General features: G+C 45.7%; 1 protein-coding gene across 2 annotated transcripts in view; it reads left to right on the top strand.

Annotated features, from left to right (window-relative positions):
- ARHGEF12 (Rho guanine nucleotide exchange factor 12) overlaps nt 1–24,614 on the top strand; it is an 88,855-nt gene that overhangs the window by 48,123 nt on the left and 16,118 nt on the right. For both annotated transcript variants that reach the window (XM_059719666.1, XM_059719665.1), the window contains 26 exons: nt 1,487–1,585; nt 2,005–2,054; nt 2,932–2,989; nt 3,902–4,080; nt 4,665–4,742; nt 5,357–5,476; nt 6,176–6,307; nt 7,378–7,449; nt 8,267–8,359; nt 8,947–9,057; nt 9,399–9,497; nt 10,854–10,896; nt 11,334–11,439; nt 12,318–12,455; nt 13,161–13,193; nt 13,760–13,874; nt 14,805–14,910; nt 15,292–15,504; nt 15,968–16,100; nt 17,532–17,567; nt 18,175–18,329; nt 18,958–19,104; nt 19,940–20,025; nt 21,258–21,383; nt 22,145–22,259; nt 24,449–24,549. In XM_059719666.1, the coding sequence (XP_059575649.1) occupies nt 1,487–1,585; nt 2,005–2,054; nt 2,932–2,989; nt 3,902–4,080; nt 4,665–4,742; nt 5,357–5,476; nt 6,176–6,307; nt 7,378–7,449; nt 8,267–8,359; nt 8,947–9,057; nt 9,399–9,497; nt 10,854–10,896; nt 11,334–11,439; nt 12,318–12,455; nt 13,161–13,193; nt 13,760–13,874; nt 14,805–14,910; nt 15,292–15,504; nt 15,968–16,100; nt 17,532–17,567; nt 18,175–18,329; nt 18,958–19,104; nt 19,940–20,025; nt 21,258–21,383; nt 22,145–22,259; nt 24,449–24,549 (2,744 nt within the window). The remainder of the gene's footprint in view (nt 1–1,486; nt 1,586–2,004; nt 2,055–2,931; nt 2,990–3,901; nt 4,081–4,664; nt 4,743–5,356; nt 5,477–6,175; nt 6,308–7,377; nt 7,450–8,266; nt 8,360–8,946; nt 9,058–9,398; nt 9,498–10,853; nt 10,897–11,333; nt 11,440–12,317; nt 12,456–13,160; nt 13,194–13,759; nt 13,875–14,804; nt 14,911–15,291; nt 15,505–15,967; nt 16,101–17,531; nt 17,568–18,174; nt 18,330–18,957; nt 19,105–19,939; nt 20,026–21,257; nt 21,384–22,144; nt 22,260–24,448; nt 24,550–24,614) is intronic.

Genomic DNA, 24,614 nt, shown 5'->3' with positions numbered 1-24,614 from the left:
GTCCATCCGCTCCAAGCACATGGCTGAGGAAAACGAGTGCGTTAAGTTTGGGAAGGAGAGGGACTCTGCTGCGAGATGATGCTGTGCCCAGAGGGCTGGAGTGCAGCGTGCAGTGTCCTCAGAGACCCCAGGGATGATGATGTTCTCAGCTCTCCTTCACTTCTGCAGAGCTGCGCTAGTCCAGAAGTGAGATAAGCCTGGGGTCAGGCCCAGAATTTCTTGCATGTCCCACAGCCACTCTTTAAAATCATATTCCAGACAGGTATGGTCTTATTCGAGCAGGTTCTTTGTGGACCTGTGGGCTGCTGCCTTGCCGCTGCCCTCACCAGAAATATCTACAAATTAAGTCACTGAAGGTTACAGTGAAGAAGCTCCATGTCCACCTTGCATGCCCGTGGAGGAATTTTGCCTGTTGCTTTGTAAGATGACAAATGGATGGATGATTGAAAAGCACGGCCCTTGATCACAGTTTATAAAGGACTTTACAGCGTGTTTCTTGTTCATATTGCAGCAAGTGTCCAAAGTCCCATGGTGTGCTACACGTTGTACAGACCTCATGGAAATACCTTCCCTTCCCCAGAGAACATGCAGTCTGATGCACTAAGCTGCTGGTTGCTGTTAGTTAATATGTTAACTAATGATAGGGGATAGCTCAAGGGATTGGTTAGGAGCATTTTGGTACTTCAAAGCGCTGTACAAAATAAACTAATTTGTCTTGGCAGCTGTATTTTTAGCTCGGCTGTAGTGCTTCCATTTCTCTAGCTTGATGACATAAGGCATCTCGCCCTCGGTATCACGGTCTGTCAAAGGATGAACAGGAGAATTTGGGACTTCCTGGGGTTTGGCTGGGCTTGAAGAACAAAACAGTCATGGCTTGTGTTTTACTCCTGCAGCCCTGGCTCTGTGAAATGTCCTCTTACCCGAGCTGAAAAAGGGCCACGAGGCTGGTTTGTTTCCAGAGAAGTGTGGCGGTTCAGTTCTGATCCTGTGCTCTGAGCGTGTGCTATTTGTGGTGATTTTAAATTGTTGTGGGGGCAATCTTGCTTGGCACAGTTGGGAGTGGAAAGGGGACTGTCCAGTACTGGGCATACTATGGCAAGTGCCAGGAAATCAGATTATTTTGTGGGGAGAGGGCAGTTGTCCTTAGCAGTTCATGTTCATGGCTGCTTTTCCTTCAAGACCAGCTTTTATCTTGAACGTTGTCTGATGTGCCTGAGCTGTCTGAATCTCTGTTGTACATCTCTGCTTGATATAACCAAAGCAATAAGCTTGACCTTCCTTGACATTTGTGTCTGTTTCTGGACTGATGCTTTCTTCATATCTCTGATATTCCCGCCCTCCCCCGTCTTTTCCTAGAAGTTTCATTCAGTGCTCTGTGATGATCTGGTAGGATACGGTTTTGGACTGATGCCTAGTTTGTGTCTCTGTATTTTTTTTGCCCCCCTCCTCTGTCTCTCCTGCCCTGTCCCCAACCTTTCTTCTGCAGGTCTTGTTCAGCGCTGCGTTGTTATTCAGCGGGATGAAAATGGATTTGGGCTGACAGTCAGCGGAGACAATCCAGTCTTCGTGCAGTCAGTCAAAGAAGGTAAGACAGTCTGCTGAAACGTGCCAGCCGGAAGGCTTCCATCCAAGCAAAAGGAAATGAGAGGAGGACTTTGGAAGTTTTCCTCGAGGGCAAGGTAGATACAGCTGTGGCAGGGGGCCTCTCTACAGGGTCTGAACTGAACAAAGTTGTTTCACATCCCGTACCAGGGGGAAAGTTAACGAGCTCTCTTTTTGTAAATGGTGGGATTGTGGTCAAGATGTGTTGTCTTCAGGATGAAGCCATAACTCTTGAAGTCTAGAGAGTCCTGAGATTGTACTCTGCTTACCTGGGTTCTGGGGGGAAGGGAAGCTGGGTTGGGGCACAGGGTTTTGTATAGGGCTGCCTACAGTTCCCCGGATACTTAGGAAATTACTGGAAGTGGAAATGGTGTAGTAAATCATGGTCTTTTTTTGCCTTAGATGGAGCAGCCATGCGGGCTGGAGTTCAGACGGGTGATCGAATTATCAAGGTATGGATGCCTGTTACGTTGGAAACATATCTGCTGTCTTTGCAAAGACACTCTGTTCTGTGGCTCCCATTCTCCCATTAATATTTTGGCATTTGCCTAATGTGACTGAGGCATCCTCTCCTCGGCCTATATTTAGTATAGGCAGGAGGTGTGAGAAGCTGCTAGGGATGCTGGTTTTAAAATGGAGAGCATTTTCCTTTTGGAGCCTCCTCTGCAAACTTGTGCATGTAAAAGGACTCCAGTTTCACACACATGGAACAAATGAGTACCAGGTATGGGAGCAGGAGCAAATGATAGCCAGGGAATCGGGGTGTTTTACTTTACACCTGCGTATCCCTAAATCCATGCTCCTTTTTAGTCCTGAACAAGTAAAATTGAGGCAGTTGACTGTGAAATAACCTCGAGAAGCCAGCGCATGAATTCTTAGGGTGAAATCTTGGCTTTGTTGCAGTTAGTGGCAAAACACCCACTGGTTTTGTTGCATCTGGGATTGCAATCCAGGTGAACAAATGAGGGAACTGAACCTGGCTAGGATGCATTCTTGCTATTTTCTTCACCACACCTTGCTTTTAAACTGGGCCTTTCCTCCCTGCTCAAGGAGAAATCTTCGGTTTTCTTCCTGCAAGCAAATGCGATGCTCTCCTAACATGTTTACAGGGAGAGGGAAGATTTATCAGATATTTTCTGCAGTGCAGCATCTCAAGGCGGATGTATCCCACTTGTACCATGAAAGCATGGAGAAAGGGAGATTAAATCCTGTGTAGTGCTCATCTCTGTGTTGCAGTTGGACATGTAGTACAAGGCTCTCTGAAGCAGTTTCTCCCAGGGCCAGACATGGAAAAGTTCTCACTTTTTTTTTTCCCCCCATCCCCACCAGGTGAATGGGACTCTTGTAACGCACTCAAATCATTTGGAAGTGGTCAAGCTGATCAAGTGTAAGTAAACACAGGCTATTGCTTATTTGCAGTGCACTCCTTGAAGCCATTAAGGGGAAGGAGTGTTTATGCGGTCTAGCAGGAAGTCCTCAGGTAGCGGATGCTGGAGTCTGGCTGGGCTGTTGTCCATCATGCTACCTGTTGAATATCGCTGTAGTTCTTTCACAGCAGGGATAGCAGGATGGAACCTGAGGTACTTTGGAGTTTCTGTGAAATATGGGGAAGGTTTTGTCATACTGCAGCTGAGTTAACAGCAGAAGAGAGACAGCAAAATGGTACCCCCCCCCCCCCCCATTTGAAATTATTCCCCCATCTCATCTCATGCAGCTCCTCTCATTTGTCCCTTAATTACCCAGGCTCTAACTAAAGTGGAGGTATCTTTGGGGATCTACAGCAGAGGCGTAGCAAGGTCATTGAGCACCTGAGCGGGGAGTAGTGGGGTATGCTTATCACTGTAGATGGGGGGACGGGGTTGGGTGGTTAGGGAAGGGGATGGGATGCCTTTCCTTCCCAGGTATATTCCTGCTACTGCTCTGACAATGTCAGCCTGGCTTTGTTGGCAGCATCCCCATGACTGGGCTCCCTGGAACCTGCTCCTGGTGTTTGCTTTCCCGCAGTTAAATGCATATTGGGTGCAGGGCTGCACTTCCTGTGACAAAGGCTCCTTGGGGTTAGGGGAGAACCATTTTGCTCGCTCCACGTGTCCTCCACAGATAAGCTGCATGCAGACTCTGGTGTGAGAAGGGTTACTTAGTCTTCAAGGTGCAACGCTACCCTGCTGCCGTCGGTGTCCGTAATTGCCATCCTGACAGAGGCTGGCCTGCTCCTCGAGTCTGGGGGGGCAGCAAGCGCCACAAGGAGTGGAGTGTAAATGTGTCTGAAATGTGAATTGCTCTTGTCCTCCTCCCACAGCGGGTTCCTATGTAGCTCTCACTGTGCAGGGGCGCCCACCAGGGTCGCCCCAGATTCCGTTAGCTGATTCCGAAGTGGATCCGGCAGCATTCGGGCATATGTCACCCATCATGACCTCTCCTCATTCGCCTGGCACGTTTGGAAACGCAGAAAGGATTACCAGCCCGGTATTAATGGGGGTAAGAGTCTAAGGGCAGTCTGCAACCATGCTTGTGCAGTAGGAAAATGCTTTAATGTTTCATCTCAGGGGAGGTCTCTCTTTCAATTCTGGATCAAGCAACAAACAAAACGGACTGTTGCAAGTAAGCCCTTGCTTGTCCACATGAAAGAAGCCTCATACAACTAAGCGTGGTGTTCCTTTGGACTCACGTGGAGGCAGCAGGGCTACATTATCAAGGGAGCCCTGTAGAGCCGCACTAGTAGAAGTGCATGATGTAAAGACATACTTTCTGTTTCTGCCTGCATCCGCCAGGCCATAATTTCTATTAGTATGCAAATAGCAAGAAGCACAGGCATATAGAAGCAAAGAGGAAGTGAGTAAGTGCTTCTGGTCACTCATTTAAAACGAAAGTCATGACGGTTATGCTCAGCCATAAGAGTGGGTGGAGATAGATCATGTAGGATAGTGTTAACGGAAATGTTAAGCATTTTAGAAAGTCTCATCAAGACCTTGGGCAGAATAGAGGGTAAGTGAGCATGTCTATATTTTTTCTTTCAGGTGTCTTAACTTGATTTTCTCCCTGTCTCTTCTCTTTTTCCCCAGGAGGAGAACAATATTGTTCACAACCAGAAAGTGGAGATTCTGAGAAAGATGTTGCAAAAGGAACAAGAGCAGCTGCAGGTACTGCAGTATCGGTCAGTGGGTGATGGTGGGGGAAAGGGGATTGAAAATGTGGCCCAGGTGTTGGATCCTTCATTGGTCCCATCTCTATCAGCCCCTATGAATTCGGTAACCTGACCACCAAAAAGGGTCTATCCCCCAGCGTCCGAACAGAGATCTGCCAAGCAATTTGTGCTGATGGTCTCCATAGTTCAAGACTTCTTCCATTCCTTCAAGAAAGAGAGGGGTTTCTTAACGTACAGCTCGCTCCATCTCTGCTCTAATTCAGAGTGATGTGAGCCTCCCTCACTCCTGCTAGGCACCCCTTAGAATTAGACCCCAGGTTTAGCTTTGGTTAAGCACTTGCTTTAAGAGATTCTTATTGGGAATTTTTTTTCCTTGTAGTTAGTTGGCAGAGCAGAGGCAGGAGGGCTATATAAAACATAGGTGGTGCGACATCCAGCTTCCACAACGGTAGGCATACCACTAAGTCCAGCTAATGGCATTTATGCTGTGAGCAAACTGCATAGAAATTAGTGTTTCAGAGACACGAAAGTGAAATGAAGCTTAGTCACTGACTGCAGCTGTAGGCCTAGCTGGGGAAGAGCTCACTGAATGCCCATACAACTTTTCAGTCCTTGCAGGAAGATTACAGCCGAACACCCACCCCACGACTGCTCAAGGAGATTCAGGAAGCCAAGAAACACATCCCTCAGCTGCAGGAGCAACTGTCCAAAGCCACAGGCTCTCCTCAGGTAAGGGGAGTATTCAGAGTCTGCAGCAGTCCATCTGATTTGGGAGTGCCCAGGGGAGGGCTGCTTGAGGAAGAAGCCTCTTGGGTTGCGCACACATCCTTGATTGTTTGCACAAGCAGACTGGAACCTGTAGATATAGTTGCTCTCGGAAGGCCTGTGTACATTATGAATGAATCTGTTTTGAAATGGGGTTTAAAGATTAGCGAAAAATTGGCGGTCTTACAGGTGCTGCATGTGGCAAACTTTTAATCCACAATCTTGGTATGTTTCCCCATGTTTGAGCCCCAAAGAGGCAGTATTAAACAGCTGTGATTGCATGTTTATAATTTGATCTTTACGTTTTTTATTTCCCTCTGTCGGTTTCAGTTCAATCTGTAAAAACGTCCTTGCAATTCAGACTAAGTTTAACTTGAATTGAAAGCTGTTTACCAACACGGATTTTTTTTCCCCCATTGTCTGTACACCAGTGACTTCCATTTCAGACTGGTTATGAGGACGAGGCTCTTGCTTCACGAGCCTTTTTTGTAGAAAAATGCTGCAGCATTTTTTTTTTTTTAAGCTGGGGAGCATATTTTATAGATCGTGCAGGCAGGTCTGCTGTTGAACCTGCTTATCATAAATTGTTTCTTCTTTTAATGTTCAGTTCTTACTCTAGTTTGCTGCTTGGGCTTGTCTCTCAATGTGCTTCCTCTTCTTCAGGATGGAGTTTTGTCCTCCCGATTAGTGGCTGAGTCTCTGCAGATCAGTGAAGTTGAGACGGAGAGTGGGGAAGGGCTGAGCAAAATTGAGTCAAGTGGCGATGGCTCCCGGCCAAACAGTGACATTGCTGATGTAAGTGTTGGAGACCTTTGCGGCTTCACATTTGCCCTCCTAGGTTTGTTTTTCCCATTTTAGCTTTTCAGATTGAAGAGCCCTGTCCCCTGTGCATCCCGGTTGTGTAGTCTCGCTCTCACTTACGTTGCACGTGCAGCAATTTGAGGGAGATGCGAAGATGCTGCTCTGAGGAGACTTGACTTACTGGGAAAGGAATACCATTTTGTATGGGGCTGGGTTTTTTCTGGCACGCTCCCTGTTACCAGGCAAAGCAAGAGGAATGCCAGCATCTGTTAGAATTGAGAGGCAAAAATACAGTATCTTCAAGAACATGTTAATTCTCCGTTTGTGGTTAGAATGACTCAGATCGAGTCACGGGGCAGGTTTCCATACGGGTGAAGGAAAGCCTCCCTCCTCCCAGATACACTTCAGCCATTAACTAACAGTTAGAAAGAGCCCTTTCCTTATTAATCCATCAGCTATCTGAATGCTAATATGATCCCCTCACTGTATTGTCTCAGCATCTAATCTTTCACGAATCCATTATCTGGTTAGTACAGGGAAATTAAGATTTCCTTAATGGGGGCATGGGGTGGGTCTGCCACTGATTCCTTTTGATCTTATTTAGAGCCTGTGGGCGGAGTTTCAAAAATTAGAGGCCCTAGAGGGGCCAGGTGTCACTCCCAAATTATCAGCATGTCACAACATGTGCAGCGGGAGGGGGTGGAAAAAGTCCAGACTTGCTGTCACTAGGTAGTAATGCAGCATTAGTCTAAAGGCCCTGGACAGAGTCAAATTTACCATTTGAGATGGCAGCCTTGGTAATGAAATAATTCCACTAATGTTCAGTTTTCTTCATACAGTTCCCTTGCCTGCAGGTCCTTGGACCACATCCTCAATCTCTCTTTTGAGACAGCGCGCATGTGATTTTAGAGTTTAGCATTTCTTGCCTGTTTCTGCCAGGTTTTTAGTAGCCCGACTGGGACCGATGTGCAGTTCTGTCCATTGTAGTGCAAGGACATTGTTGTACCATTTCCTTTTTTTCCAGGCCTAACACTCATGAGATTTGCCTCTCTCTCTTTTCCCAGAGTCCTCGGAGTGGCCTGAAGGAGCGAGTTTACCTGGATGAGAGCCCAGAGAAGAGCGAAATTCAGGATACTGTGAGTTCAACAGACAAAGCGTAACAGTGGCTTCTACTCTAATGGGCCCATTAAAATCTTGCTGTTTTCCCTGTTTTCTAAATTGGATATAAATTGACTTGGCTTTAGAAAAATAAAATGCAATTAAGAGTTGCACGGGAAGTGTTAATTAGTTAATAAATGTTTATGGAGCTTGAATGTGAGCCCATTAAGGGATCAGAAATACCTAATCTGCAGTAAAACACCTGGGTCTCCAACGGCTGGAGCTGTCACATAAGTCTTATTCCCTGTCCCCTACCCTAAATAGAGGAGAGCCTTTTCATCCTGCAGCACTGAGTCACTGTTAGGTCTGGGACCATCTGGGATGTGACCTGACGAACCGTTTGGCAATGCTGCCTGAGCCAACAGTGTTTCAGTGGGGACAGGTCGGAAGGGTTTCCCTTCTCCCATCCACTCTTATGGCCTCGTTCTCTTTAACCAAATGTTTCTGTTTGCAGAGAGAAGCTACTAGGCACATGCCCCCTGCTTGCCATGTTTAGAAATACCTCCTAGGGTGACGTGTTCAGAGAGCAGAAGGCCACAGAGTTGAATGTGAAACCTTTCAGTTATGATGTTTCAGAGCAATTGATATTTAAGAGGGGAACGTTGCAACAATGCCCTGATATCTCACCATGCAGGGAAAAAATTGGTAGTAAAGACAATAGACTTTGGTCAGCGTCAGGGGTGATTGTCAAGGATATTAATGCCTTTTCATTCTCAAAACTGGTGCTGGAGGAAAGAAGCCTTTCTCAAGAGAGTAATTGCATCCTGCATATGTTTCCTTTCCAACCTACTGCAGGATTCACAGTCCAGTGTTGGGAGCCCCTCCTCCCGCGTGGCACCTCAGATCATCGGAGCAGAGGATGACGACTTTGACACTGAACACGAGCAGGTTTGGGACCAACACTTTCTATCAGAAACCCACCTCTGGTGTTGGGGGCAGCTGCAGCTAATCCCTTTTTTCATTGCATCACAAATGTTTAATGGCACGTTTTTAGCACGCAGTTCTTACCTGAACAATGTAATACTTTAAAAATGGGGGAAAACAATTCACTCTGTGTAACAGTAAGTGGCACTTCCAGGGTCTGTGCTAAAACGCATCATTCTTTCCATTACCCTTTCTTCTTGCATGTCATTGTAACCTGACTAGAAATTAATCTGCCTTATTTAATTTCTTCTCATTAGTTGGCTTCTATTATCGCCACAGCAGTATTACAGCCTAGCTTTTAATGTATTTATTCTAATGGTTTTAGTAGTCATTTGCCTTGGATTATATTTCATTATAAAGCATTTAACGCACAGAACTGTACTGAAAAGAATAGGGAGAGGGTCCTGAGTTCCTTCTGCTAACAGAGACAGACTGTGGATGTTGGAGTTGCTCTTACTCTGCTCCTTGGCTTAGTGAGCGAATGAGAAACCTTCTGGTTTTCTTTCAGGCCTTTGTCCACACCTTGACACAAGCTGTTTGTATCTTTCCAGATTAATGGGCAGTGCAGCTGTTTCCAAAACATGGAGCTGTTGAAGTCTCGCCCGGCTCATCTAGCTGTGTTCCTGCATCACGTGGTGTCCCAGTTTGACCCTGCAGCCTTGGTAAGACCAAGTGGCGCAAATTTGAAGCATTGAGTTTTTGGGTCATTTCTTACACAACTTAACACAGACAGTGACACTGATAACATTGGCTTGGTGATGAGAATTGCAGCTCTGTGCATGTGAGAGTTCAGTGCTCTTGCATGCACAGGGAATTTGAACAAGTGAAGGTAAATGTTGGATGAAGTGGCTGCTAAAAGTCTTGCTTGTCTCTTCAGCATGGCCATATTGTGAGCTTCCTCTCAGAAATAGGAGCTTTGAGTGGCATGCCTCTTCTAACCATCAGGGAAGAAATTCAGAGGTAGCATTTGAAGAGTTCTCACTGTCTTTATTTTCCTTCCCAGCTCTGCTATCTCTATGCGGACTTGTACAAACAGACCAACTCCAAAGAGACTCGTCGTGTCTTCCTTGAGTTTAACCAGTTCTTCCTGGACCGAGCTGCGGTAGGTTCCAAATAAGACATGCCTTTTCTTTCCCCTGTACAGCAGATTTTACCTTCCTTGCCTTGGTATGCTGGACTGATTTAAATAATGGGCTTAGACAGGCAGACACTCAAGCCAAAATTTCACATCCAGGCAGAGTGGACTTGGCCCTTCAGGTTCCTTGGGTAGGTCTATTCTTTGTGTTGTTTAAACGCATAGACCCTGCCTGTGCTGCACTAAAAAGCCCCCTGACCCTTTTTATACTGGTAGGCATCTGTCGTGGTATCTCTGGTCAAATTCCCCTAGAACTTGACTTTGCATGTTTTGTGCAGTTGTTCGTACTCTGGTTTTTTATTGCTGGACACTAGAGGTAGCTGCTTTTCAGGGAAGCTGAGGCACTATGGAAAGGTAAAATGGAGTTGCTGTTTGTGACTGGGGTTTAGAGCTGATACACTTTGTCAGGAGGACCTCCTTAGTGCAGGTTGATTAGTGCTTCACCTAATGCTCAGGGCCCTTACTTGCAATGGGTGGCTTCCCAATGCTGTTTCATAGATGCTAGGGTCAGAAGGGACCTCAACAGATCATCGAGTCTGACCCCCAACATCGAGTCTGACCCCCCCCCCCCCCCCCCGACCATTTCTGGTTGGTCAGGCTGAGGTTTACTTCTGCTGATTATAGAATAGGATTTTGATTCAAAATGAATGCATTGGCTGAGCTGATTCTGTTGCTGAGTCATTGCTGCCCGGAAATCAGAAAAATCAGAGCAAGCTTATAAACCATTCAAAGCGGGTTTGTTTCCCCTGCTATCCTCCTTTTTTAACCATCCCTCCCCCAAGTCTGTGTAAGGGCACAACATCTTGTGTTCTACTCTTGTTCGTTGTTTAAAATCTTAGCGCTGAACCTAAGATGCACCTGATCTCGGAGCCATAGGCTGTCCCCAAATCCGCATCAGAAAGGGGGTTAAGTTCGAGATGAGGTGATGGGTAGCACAGCGAGCTTGGAGTGTCCAGGAAACTCGGGCAATCGCATTTGAGTTCAGTCCTGTTTCTTACAATTGGTGCAGCTCTTGCTAATGATCTGGGAATTGGGTCTGTCTGTAACGGTGTGAGTTCCTTGCAATGGGTTGATCAATGGACTTCGTCCTCCAAAACCCAGTCCCCCCCCTGCAGCAGGGGCCAGCATGGTACCAAGTGAAACACTTCCAAAATACCACCAAGGAACAGCAATGCCACTACATGTGACAAAGGGAAGAAATGGCTTTCAGGATTTCTGCAAGTGATTTCATCAGCCTGTGCTTTAAAGGTCTCGGGTATGTGCATGGTGCTGGGAAAGTCCGTTGTGTATGGCCTTATGTTCTAACGCCTGCTTTGGTTACAGAACCTGAAGGTCCCAGTTCCAGATGAAGTTTCTGTAGATCTAGGTAAGGTCATTTTACAGTGGGTGTCCACTGGCCCGGGTCCTGGTGTCAGAGACAATTGTAGCAAATCTCTCAAAAGGGCTTTGGTGTGGAGGGTGGGGGGTATGTGCACATGCCTGTGTACATGTCTGTGAGGTGTATAAATCCATTACGTGTCAGATTTGGGAGACAAGAAGCTGGCTGTATGGGTGTGTGGGGGGAACATACTGTGTTCTTGTATGTGCACCAGCTGGCAGAGGTTTGGGTCCCTCAGTTCTGTATTGTAGCATTGGACATAACTGAAGCTGCTGGTCCTTATTGAACTTTGGTTTATATGTTAGACAGCAGGAGATTATAGGTCATGCTGAGTGGAGTGAATGTATCTGCAAATTTCTTTTACTTTAATGCCCAGTGAGTCTCTGTTGCAAAGTGAAATGCTTCTTTCTCTCTCTGACCTGCAGAAAAGAGGCGGCCAGAACTCATTCCAGAAGAGCTGCACCGCCATTACATCCTAACTATGCAAGATAAAGTCCTTCCAGAGGTCCAGAGGAATTTGGAAGACTTCAGGTATCTACGCTCTTTCCCACAGCTATTACTCAGTATTCAGCTTTGTGTGTCAGCTCTGAGTTAACACCTTGTTTAAAATGGAGAGAAGTCCAAACTTTTAGGACACGGTAGTTCATCTTTTTTGGCCTGGACAGAAACAAAGGACTGCAAAGAGCTTCCTGGATCAGCAAGTCCAATTCCCTGCTAATACAGGTGACCACATCACCTGCAATTCTTGTCATAAACTTTATTAAGCTCCATCTTGAAAGTAGTTTGGAATAGAGGGGCCAAAAGGCCTATTGGAAGGCTGTTCCAGGACCTCACCATTCTTCTACTTATATGGCTTCCAAAACTCATTCATGGCCTGTTTTATATGCACATATTCTTTTCTGTGGGAAATCTTCCATATTGGAAGGTTATCCTGGGTATATTTCAGAATTTGGGAACTTGCTTATTCATCCTGCTCTCTGTGATCAGCTCTCTGATGATCCATGATTCCTTACTCTCACTCTGGGCTTTTAAAATGCTTTTTGTAGTATACGGGTTTGGGTCAGATTTTCCGTTGCCCCCCTCCCCCCCAGCCAAAATTTTCCCATCTCCTTTGTGTATGCAGGATGCTGCACTTGTAAAACCATGGCTATCTCATGCAAGTGCAGCAATATCAGATGTGTTTGTGTTGCTATATCTGTATGGTTTGTGAACTTTGTCACCCTGTGAAGTGGGATGAGTCTCTGGTTTTATTACTAGGACTTCTAAGGCCATGAAGTGTTTTGGTAGCTGGTCTGCAAATGGAACCCCAGGGACATGTCTTGAGCCTTCTGAATGCCAGGAGATTAGTTGCTGCTTCTGCTCACCTCCAGGTGCTTTCTTTCATGAGGTTATTTCCTGCCCTATTTCAGACAGAAACGTAGCATGGGCCTGACCTTGGCAGAGGGTGAACTGACTAAGCTGGATGCGGAACGAGTCCGTGACCGGAGCGTGCTGGAGAAGGAGAGAGCATGTGCAGAGCAGATAATTGCCAAAATTGAAGAAGTTCTGTAAGTAGCAGGGATTGTTGTGGGGGAGGAGGTGGGGTGGTACAGACACACACTTGAGTCTTGATAGAAGTAGAGGAAAGGAGTCAGAACTAGAAACAGCTCATTGTTATCACCTTTTACTTCCTCCTTACTTGGCATCTGGCAAGCAGGTGGATTGCCATCAATATGATGATGACCAGGAGAAAACCATCAGAGAGAAATATCCCCAGGTATTTTGCACTATGGATTGGATTATACCTGGAGCACTTGCCTCATAGCAAACCCAGAGCTTCTGGCAGTAATATTTGTAGTGTCAGATAGCTTGGGAACCCCTTTTGTTGACTGGTAGATGCTTGCAGTCTTGGAAGTGAGATTTTAGGAAAGTGCTGGGTTTTTGGTTGTAGCTGTGCTGGACTAAGGACATAGACAGGCAAGGCTCTTTGAGTAGATGTGATCTCTTTTATTAGACCAACTGAGTAGTTGGAAAAAAATTATTTGCGTGCTTTTGGGCGCAATCACCCTTTTTCAGGCATAGGGAGTCTGTGCTGTTCTGAGACTCCAAGGAATGAGAGAAGCCTTTTTAAGCAAGTTGTACTCATTCTCCCCACTGATTTTTTTTCGCCAGCTGTTTGGTGGGTTACAGAGGGATATTGTACAGGTGGGTGGTGCTGGGGTGGATTGTTGTCACCTGTTCCTTCGCTGATATGCAACTTTCTTGTTTTTCAGGGTGTCATCTCAACCTTTGGAAGAGGATAAGAGGTAAGGGAACAGTTCTGTGCCATTAGTGTATGGCGAAGCATCCCTTCTCCCCTGTGGTAAAGGGTCGAAGTGCTCATGCTTGTAGCGGAGCCTGAGACTTCTTGTGAATGGGACAAGGCAGCCCTCTGCTGGTTGTAGCACAAACCTCCTTTCTCAAGCATATGCTCCGAGAGCTCAGTCCCAGCAGAGCACTGCTCCATCTGGATGGATTTTACTACAGCTGACACTCAGCCACGTTGCAGTTCTAAATACATATTTAAGTTATTGCTGCCTCCAGAATTTCTGAGTCATTTTCTAAATTGCCTAAGTTTTCCCCACTGACTGGCACATGCTTTGGATCAAGGAGTCTGTTTTGCACTTGCAAGAAGGCAGATTTCGTGAGTGACTAAGGTCTTTTCCATCATCTGGAAGGACCTGAGAGGAAATTGATGCCCTAATGCCTAAGGAGATTTTTGATTAGAAAATCAGTTGTTAACCTTCCTACTCTGTCTCCTTAGGAGGCTTTGACAGTTTAAGTTTTGTACTCAAATTTACTTTGCCTGCTTTTCCTTGCTTGTGTTCTGCAGTTCCACCATGCAGTACGTGATTCTCACCTACATGAAATACTTGGGGGTGAGAGTCAAAGAGCCCCGGAGTCTGGAGCAGAAGCGTGGACGTATTGGTTTTCTGCCAAAGATTAAGGTAAATGGTGGTATGGCCAGAGTGTTTTGTCCCCCGTTTTCAAGTGTGGGTGCCAACAATGAGGCTCCTTAATCCATACTTGTGTGCCTAAATTGAAGTGACCATGACTTCCATTGGTGCTGGGTGTCTACAGTCTCCAATGATTTGAAGGGGTACTGTGGTGACTCAGTGTCATCCAAGATCAAGTGTCTATCCATATTCAGACACTTGTATGTGAAAAAGCTCCTATCCTATTAGACTGTTTAATTTAATCAGTGTCTCCTCATACTTCCAGCCTTGTAAAATCTCCAGGTAAGGAAATAAATCCAAGAACCTACTTTGCTTCTTAGTAAGTCTTATTTTATCCAATTGAAATGTTGCGTCTCTACAGCCTATCCTCTCTTAATAGTGATTAGCGCTTGATGCTTCAAAAAGAAGCTAAACCTTCCCTCTTCCTGCCACTCACGGAGCACCGGTTGTAGGTCTCAGTTCTTTCCCCGTAATGCCCTCCCGATCAGTCCAGTGAGTTCGTGGCGCCGCAACAGTCTTCTAGAGGCAGCATTTCAAGTCTGTGTTCTTTAGTCACTTGTTCCTTCTCACCTCTTGGAGAGAGGGCTGGGGTGCTGTGGGCAGTAAGGCACATGGCTGACAGCCCAGAGGTTGCAAGTTTGAGCACTGTCAGATTCCAACAAATCTGCAAATTCTGCTAAATACCTTGTGACAAGGACATGAAAAAGGAAAGAGCCGAGTGGAGAGTGCAGATCCCTTTGGAAACATTAATCCTGTTGCGCATAGTCCTGTACCGAGAGAGTTCGACACCCAGAGTGAATAGGCCTTTCCTCTCTCAGACCTCAGCGAGGCTGAGAATCAGTGGATGCAGCATTTCAAGGAACTGAGTTTGGAGGAAGAAGGGACCCATTTGTTTCTCTTTTTGTGGCGTATCTTCTGCAGCAAAGTATAAAGAAAGAGAAAGAAGGGGAGGAAAAGGTGAAGAGGAGAGGTTTCCCTAGCATCCTGGGGCCACCGAGAAGACCGAGTCGCCATGACAGTAGTGCAAGTATGTCAGATTGTGAAGCTCGTGTTTCCTCTGCTAATACCTCCATGTCGGTCCATCTGCCTGTTCACAGATGTGTTGCATGTGTGTCGTGAAAAGCCAGTCAGACCTTGACATTTTCCTCAAGTGCCTTCCATGTACACCGTATTTTTGTGTATTGGCTACAGACATCACTATTGCCCAGGAGCACGCATAGCCATTCATTAACTAGAAACCCACTCAATTTGAGAGGGTTTTTTTTTTGGGGGGGGGAGGGGAGGGTTGTCTTTTAAGACAAGCTAATTTAAATTATTCATTGAGATCTCCCCGAGGAGCTTTCCCCCTGCTGGGTTTCTGAAGACAGGTAAAACTGTTCAGCTGTCTAACTGGCTTTTATCTCTTCAGTTGGCAGAGCCATGGAAATGCAGAAGCAGCGCCATCCAAAGTACTTATCCACAACCTCTTCTGTTAGCCCAGAGCCACCAGACTCTGGCAAAACACGCCAGAGCGGATCTTCCAGCGAGGGCACAGATGTAGCATACCCAACTGCTAATCCTATGTCTCCCCTGACTTCGGGACCTTTTACCTCCCTGGAGGCAAGCAAAGATAGTGAGACAGGTAAAGAAAATGTTGGAAAAAGGGAGTAGCAATGATGTCATGGGTAGGTTGTAGAAAGCTCAGTCCCAGTTCAAGGGAATGGTGGTAGCATAGAGCAGTGAGGCCCTCTGCAATTAATCACACGTTGTGGCTCTTGGTGTTCACTGGTCTGTGGTGACCTGTCACTGTTCTCAGATCTGGGAACCTCACTGATGCAAAATTGGTTTCTGAATTGCTTTTTATTACTACAGCATTTGATCAACTTTGCAGAAGAAACAGCCCTAATTTCATTGCCCAAGTACTCAGTCCTGTAGAAACATTAGGCTGCAGGGTTTCAAATCATTCTCTGTTTAGGGCTGCTTTCTGAGACCAGGAGTTCTTGATTTTTCTCCCCCTCTGGATAAGAGGAGAGCTGTATGTCAGACTTGGCTGCACAAGTACTGGTGTTGTGCAGCCCCTGGAAACTGAGCTGTTCTTGTTTCAGGTCCCAAGCAGACTGGAGAAGTTCCACCGTCTAGTGACTCTGTGGATGGCACCCCCCGCACACCTAATGCCACCTTTGACTTCCCTTCCCCACCCCTGGACCACTTGCAGGAAGAGGAGGGAGAACTTGAGAGGTAATTGTCACGGGTTACTGGGCTGGCAAGGCAGTTAATGTAGTAGATCTGTAGATCTTCATTAGCAGCAGAGCTTCTTTTGGGACCTTAATGGAGGGAAGAGAGGATGGTGCCCTCTGACCTTCTGCTTTTCTTCCACTGTATTTGCAGCAAGCACTTTGTACACCACAAAGATGCAAATGTAAAGTTGAAAGGATGCAAATTTAATCTTTAAGATTTCACTCTGGAGCCTGTTATGTGTCTGAACAGAGCAAAATCCCATTGCTCGCTGTCACAGAGCACTGAGGTGCCCTGCTCCTGAAGAGGGGAAAGTGCTAGGGAGGGAGCCCTAGCAGTGACTAAAGAGCCCAGCTGGGGGTTGCCAGGGCAACCAGGAGGTCAGCTGACTGAAAGGGGCAGGGCCTGGCTCCTATATAAAGCACAGACCGGAGGCCAGAGGCAGTTCTCTGCCAGCGGCCCAAGGGGAAGGAGCTCTCTTGAGGCCTGGCTACAGGAGCAGCGTTTTGACACTGCTGAGGGAAAGCGTGTTCCCCGGTAGGCCGCACTGATGTTTTAGCCGGGCGGCTTTAATTTCTGTTACAGCCCAGGGGCTTGTGTTGTGCTGTTGTTACAAGACTGGTGGTTTGGGAGAGGCTATTAGGGGTTGGAGGAGGTCTCATAGGGGACCCACAGTAGCGTGGGGACCCCAGCGCCAGTAGGGATGCAGTGTACGGGGTGCATAGACCCCAGCCCCAGAGAGGAGCATTTTGAGAAGCCCCAGTTCGGGCGTGGTGAGCCCCAGAGAGGGGGCTCTATTGGGAAGCCCAAGTTGGGCACGCTGAGCCCCAGAGAGTGGGCAGCATTATTAGGAAGCCCAAGTTGGGCACGGTGAGCCCCAGAGAGGGGACAGCATTATTAGGAAGCCCAAGTGTGGGCACGGAGAGCCCCAGGAGAGGGCGGCATTACTGGGAAGCCCCAGTGCGGGCGAGGTAAGCCCAAGAGAGGGCGTAGCATCACAGAGAAGGCCCCAGGGAGGGGGCAGCATTGTAGATAAGGCCCCGGAGAAGAGGGCACAGAGTGAGATGGGGCCGGGGAGAGCCCTAGTACTGGAGGGAGCGTGCGTCAAAGGAAGGAAGGCGCAGGGAGAACAGGAAGGGGCCAAATAGTGATAGAATTGAGACAACAGCGATTCCATCGGCGAGGTGTGGACTGTGGTGTAGGGGAGGAAACGGAGCCGCAGATAGCGCCCCCTGGCAGCGGGGCAGTACAAGGGCAGCCTTCTGTTAATTAATACCTATTAATCAATTATCAACAAGGCGTGGCAGGAGAGTAGGTGTGCGGTTGCCCCCAGGAACAGGTGCGCGGGACACATTAAGGTCGGCCCAGAGTGGATACCCGTTACACTCGCATATGTTTTCATAATGGCGTTTTTTGTTTGTTTTATTTTTTTAGAACAGCTGAGTTGGGAACACCAAAACCTTTCCGCAAGTGAGTATAGTAATCAGTTTGTGTGAACTGAAGAGTTTGTTTTGCTCTAGAGTAGGGCTCGGGGGTGTAAATGATTTGAGTGGGGATAGATTGCTAGGTACAGTGACCTAGGTAATTATCCTGTACTCAGATAACATGTTTATGAAATGCCACATTAGTGTCCAGATTGAATACAGCATGTTCATAGTTTAGGAACGTTGATCCATGGGTGAAAAGCACTAGGTATAATTACCTCGGCTTACAGTTGTTGGATTGGGACTCCTAGGCACTACTTGAGTGGTATCATTATCTCAGGATCTGCAGATGGGAAAAGGAACAAACTTTTCCTGCTCCCTTCTGCTTCCACTGAGTTGCTGTTTGACCTCGGGTAAAGAAGTTCATCCCATCACTTACTGTTTTAAAAGTAGGGATTACGGTCCTGAGAGTTGGGGGAGGGAAGAGGGGGTTCGTGAGAATGAACACTAGGATTTGAGGTCTCTAGTTGTCAGGTTCCAGACTGTAGTGGACCCAGAAGTCTGAGGGTTTTGTCAGAGCATTTTACAACTGTTCTTTCTACTTCCCCTATCTGAGACTGGAAGTGTCTGACTAGTATTCTGTGTCCTTGTAGGATGGAGAGCATGGGCTATGGAGATGTCCAAAGTGAGGATGAACTGTATGATTTTGATACAGACACCGATCCTCCCAACTGGCAGCAGCTTGTGAGTCGAGAGCTGCTGCTGGGGCTGAAACCCTATGAAATCAAACGCCAAGAAGTGATTAACGGTGAGTTCAAATGCTTTCTTGTGGCTGTGCTTCTTGGAGCCCAGGAACCTATAAGGTTCCTCAAACTTATGATTAGCACTTTCATCACCTTGACAGCTTGATTTAGGAACAAGCTGTCTTTTCCAGCCTGCAAACTCCTAGCATGTACAGGCTACTGACATGCATTTAATCCATGGTAGTAAGCAGCAGGCTGAGGGATATGATGGGTTAGGTTACATCATGGAGGGAGTGAAGGAGACCTACCTCCTGTGGTGTCACACTCCGGGACTTCCCTTTGATTCAGATCCTACAGGTCTGGGGAGCTCTGTGCGAGATGGAGTGAATTGCCAAGAGTGAACTATCTAGTTGGGATAAATTATAAGCTCCTGCACTCAGATAGATAGCAGAGCATGGTTCCTCATTCCTGAGCACGCTCAATCTGGGCTAGCAGGCAGAGTTCTGATGGGACAAGTGATTTCCACAGGTTTCAGTGTCTGGCTCCGCAACAAATTTCTACTTCTCAAATGTAATTCGTAAAGTCAGCCAGTCCTGGCAGATCCAGGCTTCCAGCATTAGGCTGTTTGTATCTGCACTGTAGCACTGTGCAGGGGGCAATAATACTGATCCTGCCTTGCTCCTTTTTCTTCAGAGCTGTTTTACACAGAGCGAGCTCATGTCCGCACGCTGAAGGTTCTGCATCAGGTCTTCTACCAGCGCGTCTCCCGTGAAGGGATCCTCACTCCCTCAGATCTGCGGAAGATCTTTTCCAACCTGGAGGACATCCTTCTGCTCCACAGTAAGCACAGCCCCACGTGGCTCGCAATAGTGATACTGCATGTGCAAAACTGAAATAGCCATGGGCTGGTAGAAGTATTTGACGTACAGGTGGCCCTTAAACAGTGGATGTCTGCACGGTGCTTTGACTGGATAGGATTGCTCGGGGTGTATTCCCATATTTAAATACCCACACTCTTTGTTCTTGGCTTATATGTATAATGGCTCAGAAGTGTTTATTTCCACGGTGCTGAATGCCTGCTCATTTTCATCTGGTTCCTCAAGCTTGCCTTCTCTCTGTGTACATCCACTTTGTCATAGAGACAGTTTCTGTGAATGCTCTTAGGCACATGCTCAAAAACTAACCAGACAGATACTAATGAAGAGAATAATTTGTAGACAGCTACATAAGGGATCAGTAAGTCTTTGGCTACTGCTACTGCTGAAAGGTCCAGTAATAGGTATAGTAGGGGTCTGCCAAGAGCCAAATCTGCATCCCTGCCCCCATCTCATTGGCTGAGTGACTTAGGATTACATCCTGTAGGCCACTTGCTCTGTTTCTGTTCCCCACGCATTAAACACATGAAGAATGAACCTTGCATCACCTTTTGAAGTGGATAAGTGATGTTGGAAAAGTTTGTGGAGGTCCCTAAAACAACAGGCAGCACATAGAAATACAAACAGTTTTATTGTTCATGGTTTTTTTTTATTGATCTGTGTTTGTAGTTGTATGACTTTCTTGCATAAAATAATTACAAATCCAGTCTCCCTTTGGAATAGTTTTCATTTTAAAACCAGCAGCAAACGTGGTAAGCTAGAATGTTGTGTTATATTAATTACTACCATCTTTTTTTTAGCCGGCTTGAATGACCAGATGAAAAGTGTCCGAAAAAGGAATGAGACATCAGTTATTGATCAGATTGGAGAGGACTTACTAACTTGGGTAAATTGAATTTCTTTTTCTTATCCTGAAAGGTAAATATTCCTGAAAGCAAGAGTCCAGTGAAATGGTAAATACAGCCACAGGGTGACCAGCATAATTTGCATTTGCTTCAACTTTTAATATCTGAAATCCATCATTTCTGTAGAGCTAACAAGGAGCTGGGGACATAGAACGGAGGGAGCCTAGCATGGAGTATTAGCAAGATGAATGTTTTATTCATTCAATTAAAGATAAATGAGTTATTTCATTTAAAGGTGACCTGCATACATAGGTAGAATTTTTAGTCTTTTTCTCCCCCCCCCTCCTAAATGTTGTCTAAAGGGCAGAAAACTGGTAGCATGCCTGTGGAAAGAAACGGGGTTTTCTGGGGTTGGAGGGGGAAAGTAGGATGGTGTAAATGTTTGGAGATGGTGAGAAGAAGCTCTTGTATTTCTGGTGTGTTTAATGGAGGATTCCTAACAAGACTCGAGATCTGTCATGGAGGCCCATGCAGAAAGAACCAGGAGTCTGTTTAAACCGTTAAAAATACTGCTCCCACAAGGGTCAATTCAGTTGTGTTTTAAATAACCCTGTTTAATTTGGACTTGAACATCTTTTTTATGTATGGTCAAATTTCAATCTCTTGGGAGGATTTAATCCTTTTAGTTCTCAAGTCGTCCAGAAGGAGGAGGAAATCAAGACCTGATATTTCTATTTGGAAAAACCACCAGAAGTGTGTGTGTGTGTGCGCGCACGCGCACTCACAAGCTGGCTGGTCATTAGGACCTTGAATTTTTTCAAGCTTTGTAAGAAAGAATAAAAATTGGAAATCTTTCTAAGGTGTTGGCATGTTCAGAGGATCCTAGGCTGTCTCAAAAGTGCAGGCCAGGGACAAGGAGTAAAGGTGCATGAACAAGAGAGCCTTTTGCATCCATCAGCCCTGCTTATTGCACTCAGATTTCCCTACCAGGAGGCTGAGTGAGAGGATTGCTCCATACGTGAAATTCTGGGACCTTGTAGTGAGTGGTCCAACGAAATGGCTTCACAGGAGCCTCCAGCCCTGTGTGTAAAGTCAAACTCAGTCCAGTTGATCGCTTGGGATTCAAGTTGGGTAACTGCATTTGTTCTCAGCAAGGCTGATTTTTGACTCGGCAGCAGAATAGCTTTGTGTCCTTGCCCTGACCGGTGCCTTACAGTCCCACATGCCTGGCTTATTTGTGTCTAAACTTGACTCTGTTGGTTTCTTGGCACAGTTCAGTGGACCAGGAGAGGAGAACCTGAAACATGCAGCAGCCACCTTCTGTAGTAACCAGCCCTTTGCTTTAGAGGTGATCAAATCACGGCAGAAGAAGGACTCGCGCTTCCAGACCTTTGTGCAGGTGAGCTTTGCTCAGGAGTTGGGGCAGTGTCAGACCTGGCTGGTGTCTAGGATAAGAGGGCTGTAGGTAAGGCTGTCATAATGAGTGGGGTTATGTCTAACACTTGCTAGATTGGGATTATTTCCTGCACCAAGTTCTCCCATTTAATTGTTTCTGGAGGGGAGAATTTTTAACACAGAGGATTAGAGTGCCTGGAGAGAGGGAAGCGTCATCAGTTTTTTTTTATGCTGTGAACGTGTCCTATGGAGGAGGAGTTTGTCTGGGGCAAATGGTGGGGTGGAGTGTGCCATGGGTAGAAGAGAGGTATGGGGATTGCCCCTGCCCTCTGGGACAAGACCTCATCGTGTGCGGCATGTCGGGAGGAGAACGTTATCTGCTCCGCCACTGGCTGAAAGCAAGCCTGGTAATACCGGGCTGATGTGATTTTGAAATATGTAGTGTAGCTTTGCTGTACCGTGAAAGACTAAGTTGATGTCTTCTGTGTATGGCACTGACTGAGATTGATAGCAGATGGCACCGGGCTTGTGTGAAGTAATGAGGGAGAGAAGGCATTGCTTTTTGTGATGAGCCTTTCCTATATGTAATTGCAAATGAAACGGGGCCATGTTGTCGGAGTGATAAATCTTGGCATTTCTTGTCTCGTATTTAATTACCAGAAAGTGAAGTAATAGACGTTTATATGATGAATAGATGGTACATGTTCAGGTAATTATAGTCTTAATAAAAATGACAAATGCAGTTATTATGCTGTTTAATTTTAGGATGCCGAGAGTAATCCGCTGTGTCGCCGGTTGCAATTGAAGGATATCATTCCCACTGAGATGCAGAGACTGACTAAATACCCCCTTCTGTTGGATAGTATTGCTAAGTATTCAGGTAGAGCATTTGGACAGGGGAGCCATTGGCTTTGTGAGTGTGTCACGGCTGTTTTGCCAAACACGTCGGACCCATAAAGAGGTCTGCTTGCAACTTGCTTTTTGCCATGTGTCCACGACTGGTTTCAGCATAACCTCTTTCCTTTCTGTTGTACAGCATGATGGATAAAAAATTGGGGGGGGGGGTTGAGGGAGGGGAATCTAATTTGGAATTTCATTTTAATTTTTTTCCTTTTTAAGTAATAAACATGTTTTATATAATAAATTATAATTTTTTAAAAGTCTAAATCTATAATACTCTGTTAGAAACATTTAAATGGAAAAAAGAAATCAAGTAGTATAGTTTATGATCAAAGTCAAAGAGAGAGTCAAAACGCTAGTGCCAATGTAAGAATATGGAACCAGAGTAAAAAGAAGAAAAAAACTTCTAATTAAAGAAATCCTCTGTCAATAACTTCTTCCCTCCTCAAAAATGTGAAAATTAATCTGAATAAAAGTACATTAAGCTGCATAATTGGAATGCATATGTGCAGAGAGCTACCTTAACTAGCAAGAGACTACCACCTTTAGTGTCAGGCTTTATATGATGCAAATCAGTATGTTTTATTGGTACTCACCCAAAAAAATCAACTTTTCTGTAGGAAAGTAACTAAAAACTGCAGATGCAAAGCAAAAGGGAAGATGAAAGATTCAAATCAAGGTTCCCTGCCTGTTGATTTGGATGATGATTAATTATTGGTGATTTGAAATGGTACACTCTGGTACACAGCATGTCTCCTGCCACCCAGGGTTTCCTTGTGCAATATCCTTTTCCTGTGAGGAGAACATACTTATTCAGAAAACAAGATCTAAAACTGGCCTGTTTAAAAAAAACAAAAACAAACCCAAATTAAATTTCCACTGGAGCCTTTTTAAGGTGCCTGTAACGGTAAAGCCAAGGTGGTGGAAGTAATGTAAATGTTACCTATGTTCTCCTAGCAGTGGGTGCTGATAGAAGGGTAATTTAATATTGCTATTCTTATCACCCTTTCAATCTTCAAAGGGCTGTCATGTGTACATACACCTCCAGAGCAGAACCTAGCTAATCTGTACTTCTGTATAATGCACTACCTGGAAACTGCACAAAACCTCATTGGTAATCCTACAACGTACCCTTCTAAGCAAAGGTTTTAATAGAAGACACTAACTGCAGTGACATCTCATTGCTTAAGTTAAAAACCACTATACCTACCAGATGACTGTGAGTACAATTAAGAGTGGGTTGTGAGCCGTTCTTCTTGCTGTACCTGTCTGCAAATGGAAAAAAAATTATAATAGGCCTTCCTTCCAGTGCGTGAGAATTGTTTCACGTGCATCTGTAGACACAATCATGCCTTACCTGTCTTTAGCGCCCATTGGACTCACAATTTTACTCCTGCTGTTGTTGCAGGTTGTTGCTTCTGATTTGTAGCTTGGGGAAAATATTTATTTTAACTCTAAGCAAGTAAAATAAAAGTCTAAGGTCTAGGGAATATTACCACTTCCACGTTTGCATAAAATCCCATTTTGACCCCCTTTTTATTTATTTTTTTTAAATGCCTGTCTTTATAAAATTCAATTACTGTTGTTTTTATATTGCATGTTCCAGTATTTTTAATCACGTTATACTTTCAGTTAACAATGTATCCCTCTTCCATATTAGTTTCAAAACCCTAGTAGCTTTATCTGATGGTGTATGCTGTCCTCTGAGCTAACTCCTCTGCCTCCTTAAATTTTAGCCAGAGATTAAAAACGATTCTAGTTGCTTTCTCTTCCCCCTCGCCCAAATCTCTCTCGTGCAGTTACCCTGGGAACTGCCATGGAGTTCTAGCAACTTTTTCACACGCTTCGAAGTTCTCTTTGACCTGGAATTAATTTAGCGGATAACCTTTCTGGAAAGGTTATCCAGCAACTTAACTGTCAGTTTTATTAGGGCTTCAAAACTCTGCCTCTGCTAAATACATCAGTATTATAGAACTATGGCCTGGGGAGGATCCAGACCCATATTGCTCTCATCCATGAACCTATTTCTATTGTTAATCTCTGAAATGCTGCATGTGCACTGACTGTTTTGTGGACACAGTCTCCTCGAATTTACAGGCGGCATGATCCATTAGATTTGCTACCTCTTTTCATCCTTTCCCATCTTTCTTTTATTGTCTTGTCCTGTAGAACTGCCTGAGGAGAAGGAGAAAGTGAAGAAAGCAGCGGATCACTGCCGTCAAATCCTTAACTATGTGAACCAAGCTGTCAAAGAGTCGGAGAACAAGCAGGTAAGAAGAAAGGGAAACTAGTAACAAGAGTGGGCAAATGGGGGCATCAAAAAAAAGCAGCCAGG

The sequence above is a fragment of the Alligator mississippiensis genome, chromosome 16 (genome assembly GCF_030867095.1).
Source record: "Alligator mississippiensis isolate rAllMis1 chromosome 16, rAllMis1, whole genome shotgun sequence".
Taxonomy (NCBI): Eukaryota; Metazoa; Chordata; order Crocodylia; family Alligatoridae; genus Alligator; species Alligator mississippiensis.
This window is presented reverse-complemented; position numbering and strand designations above follow the sequence as displayed.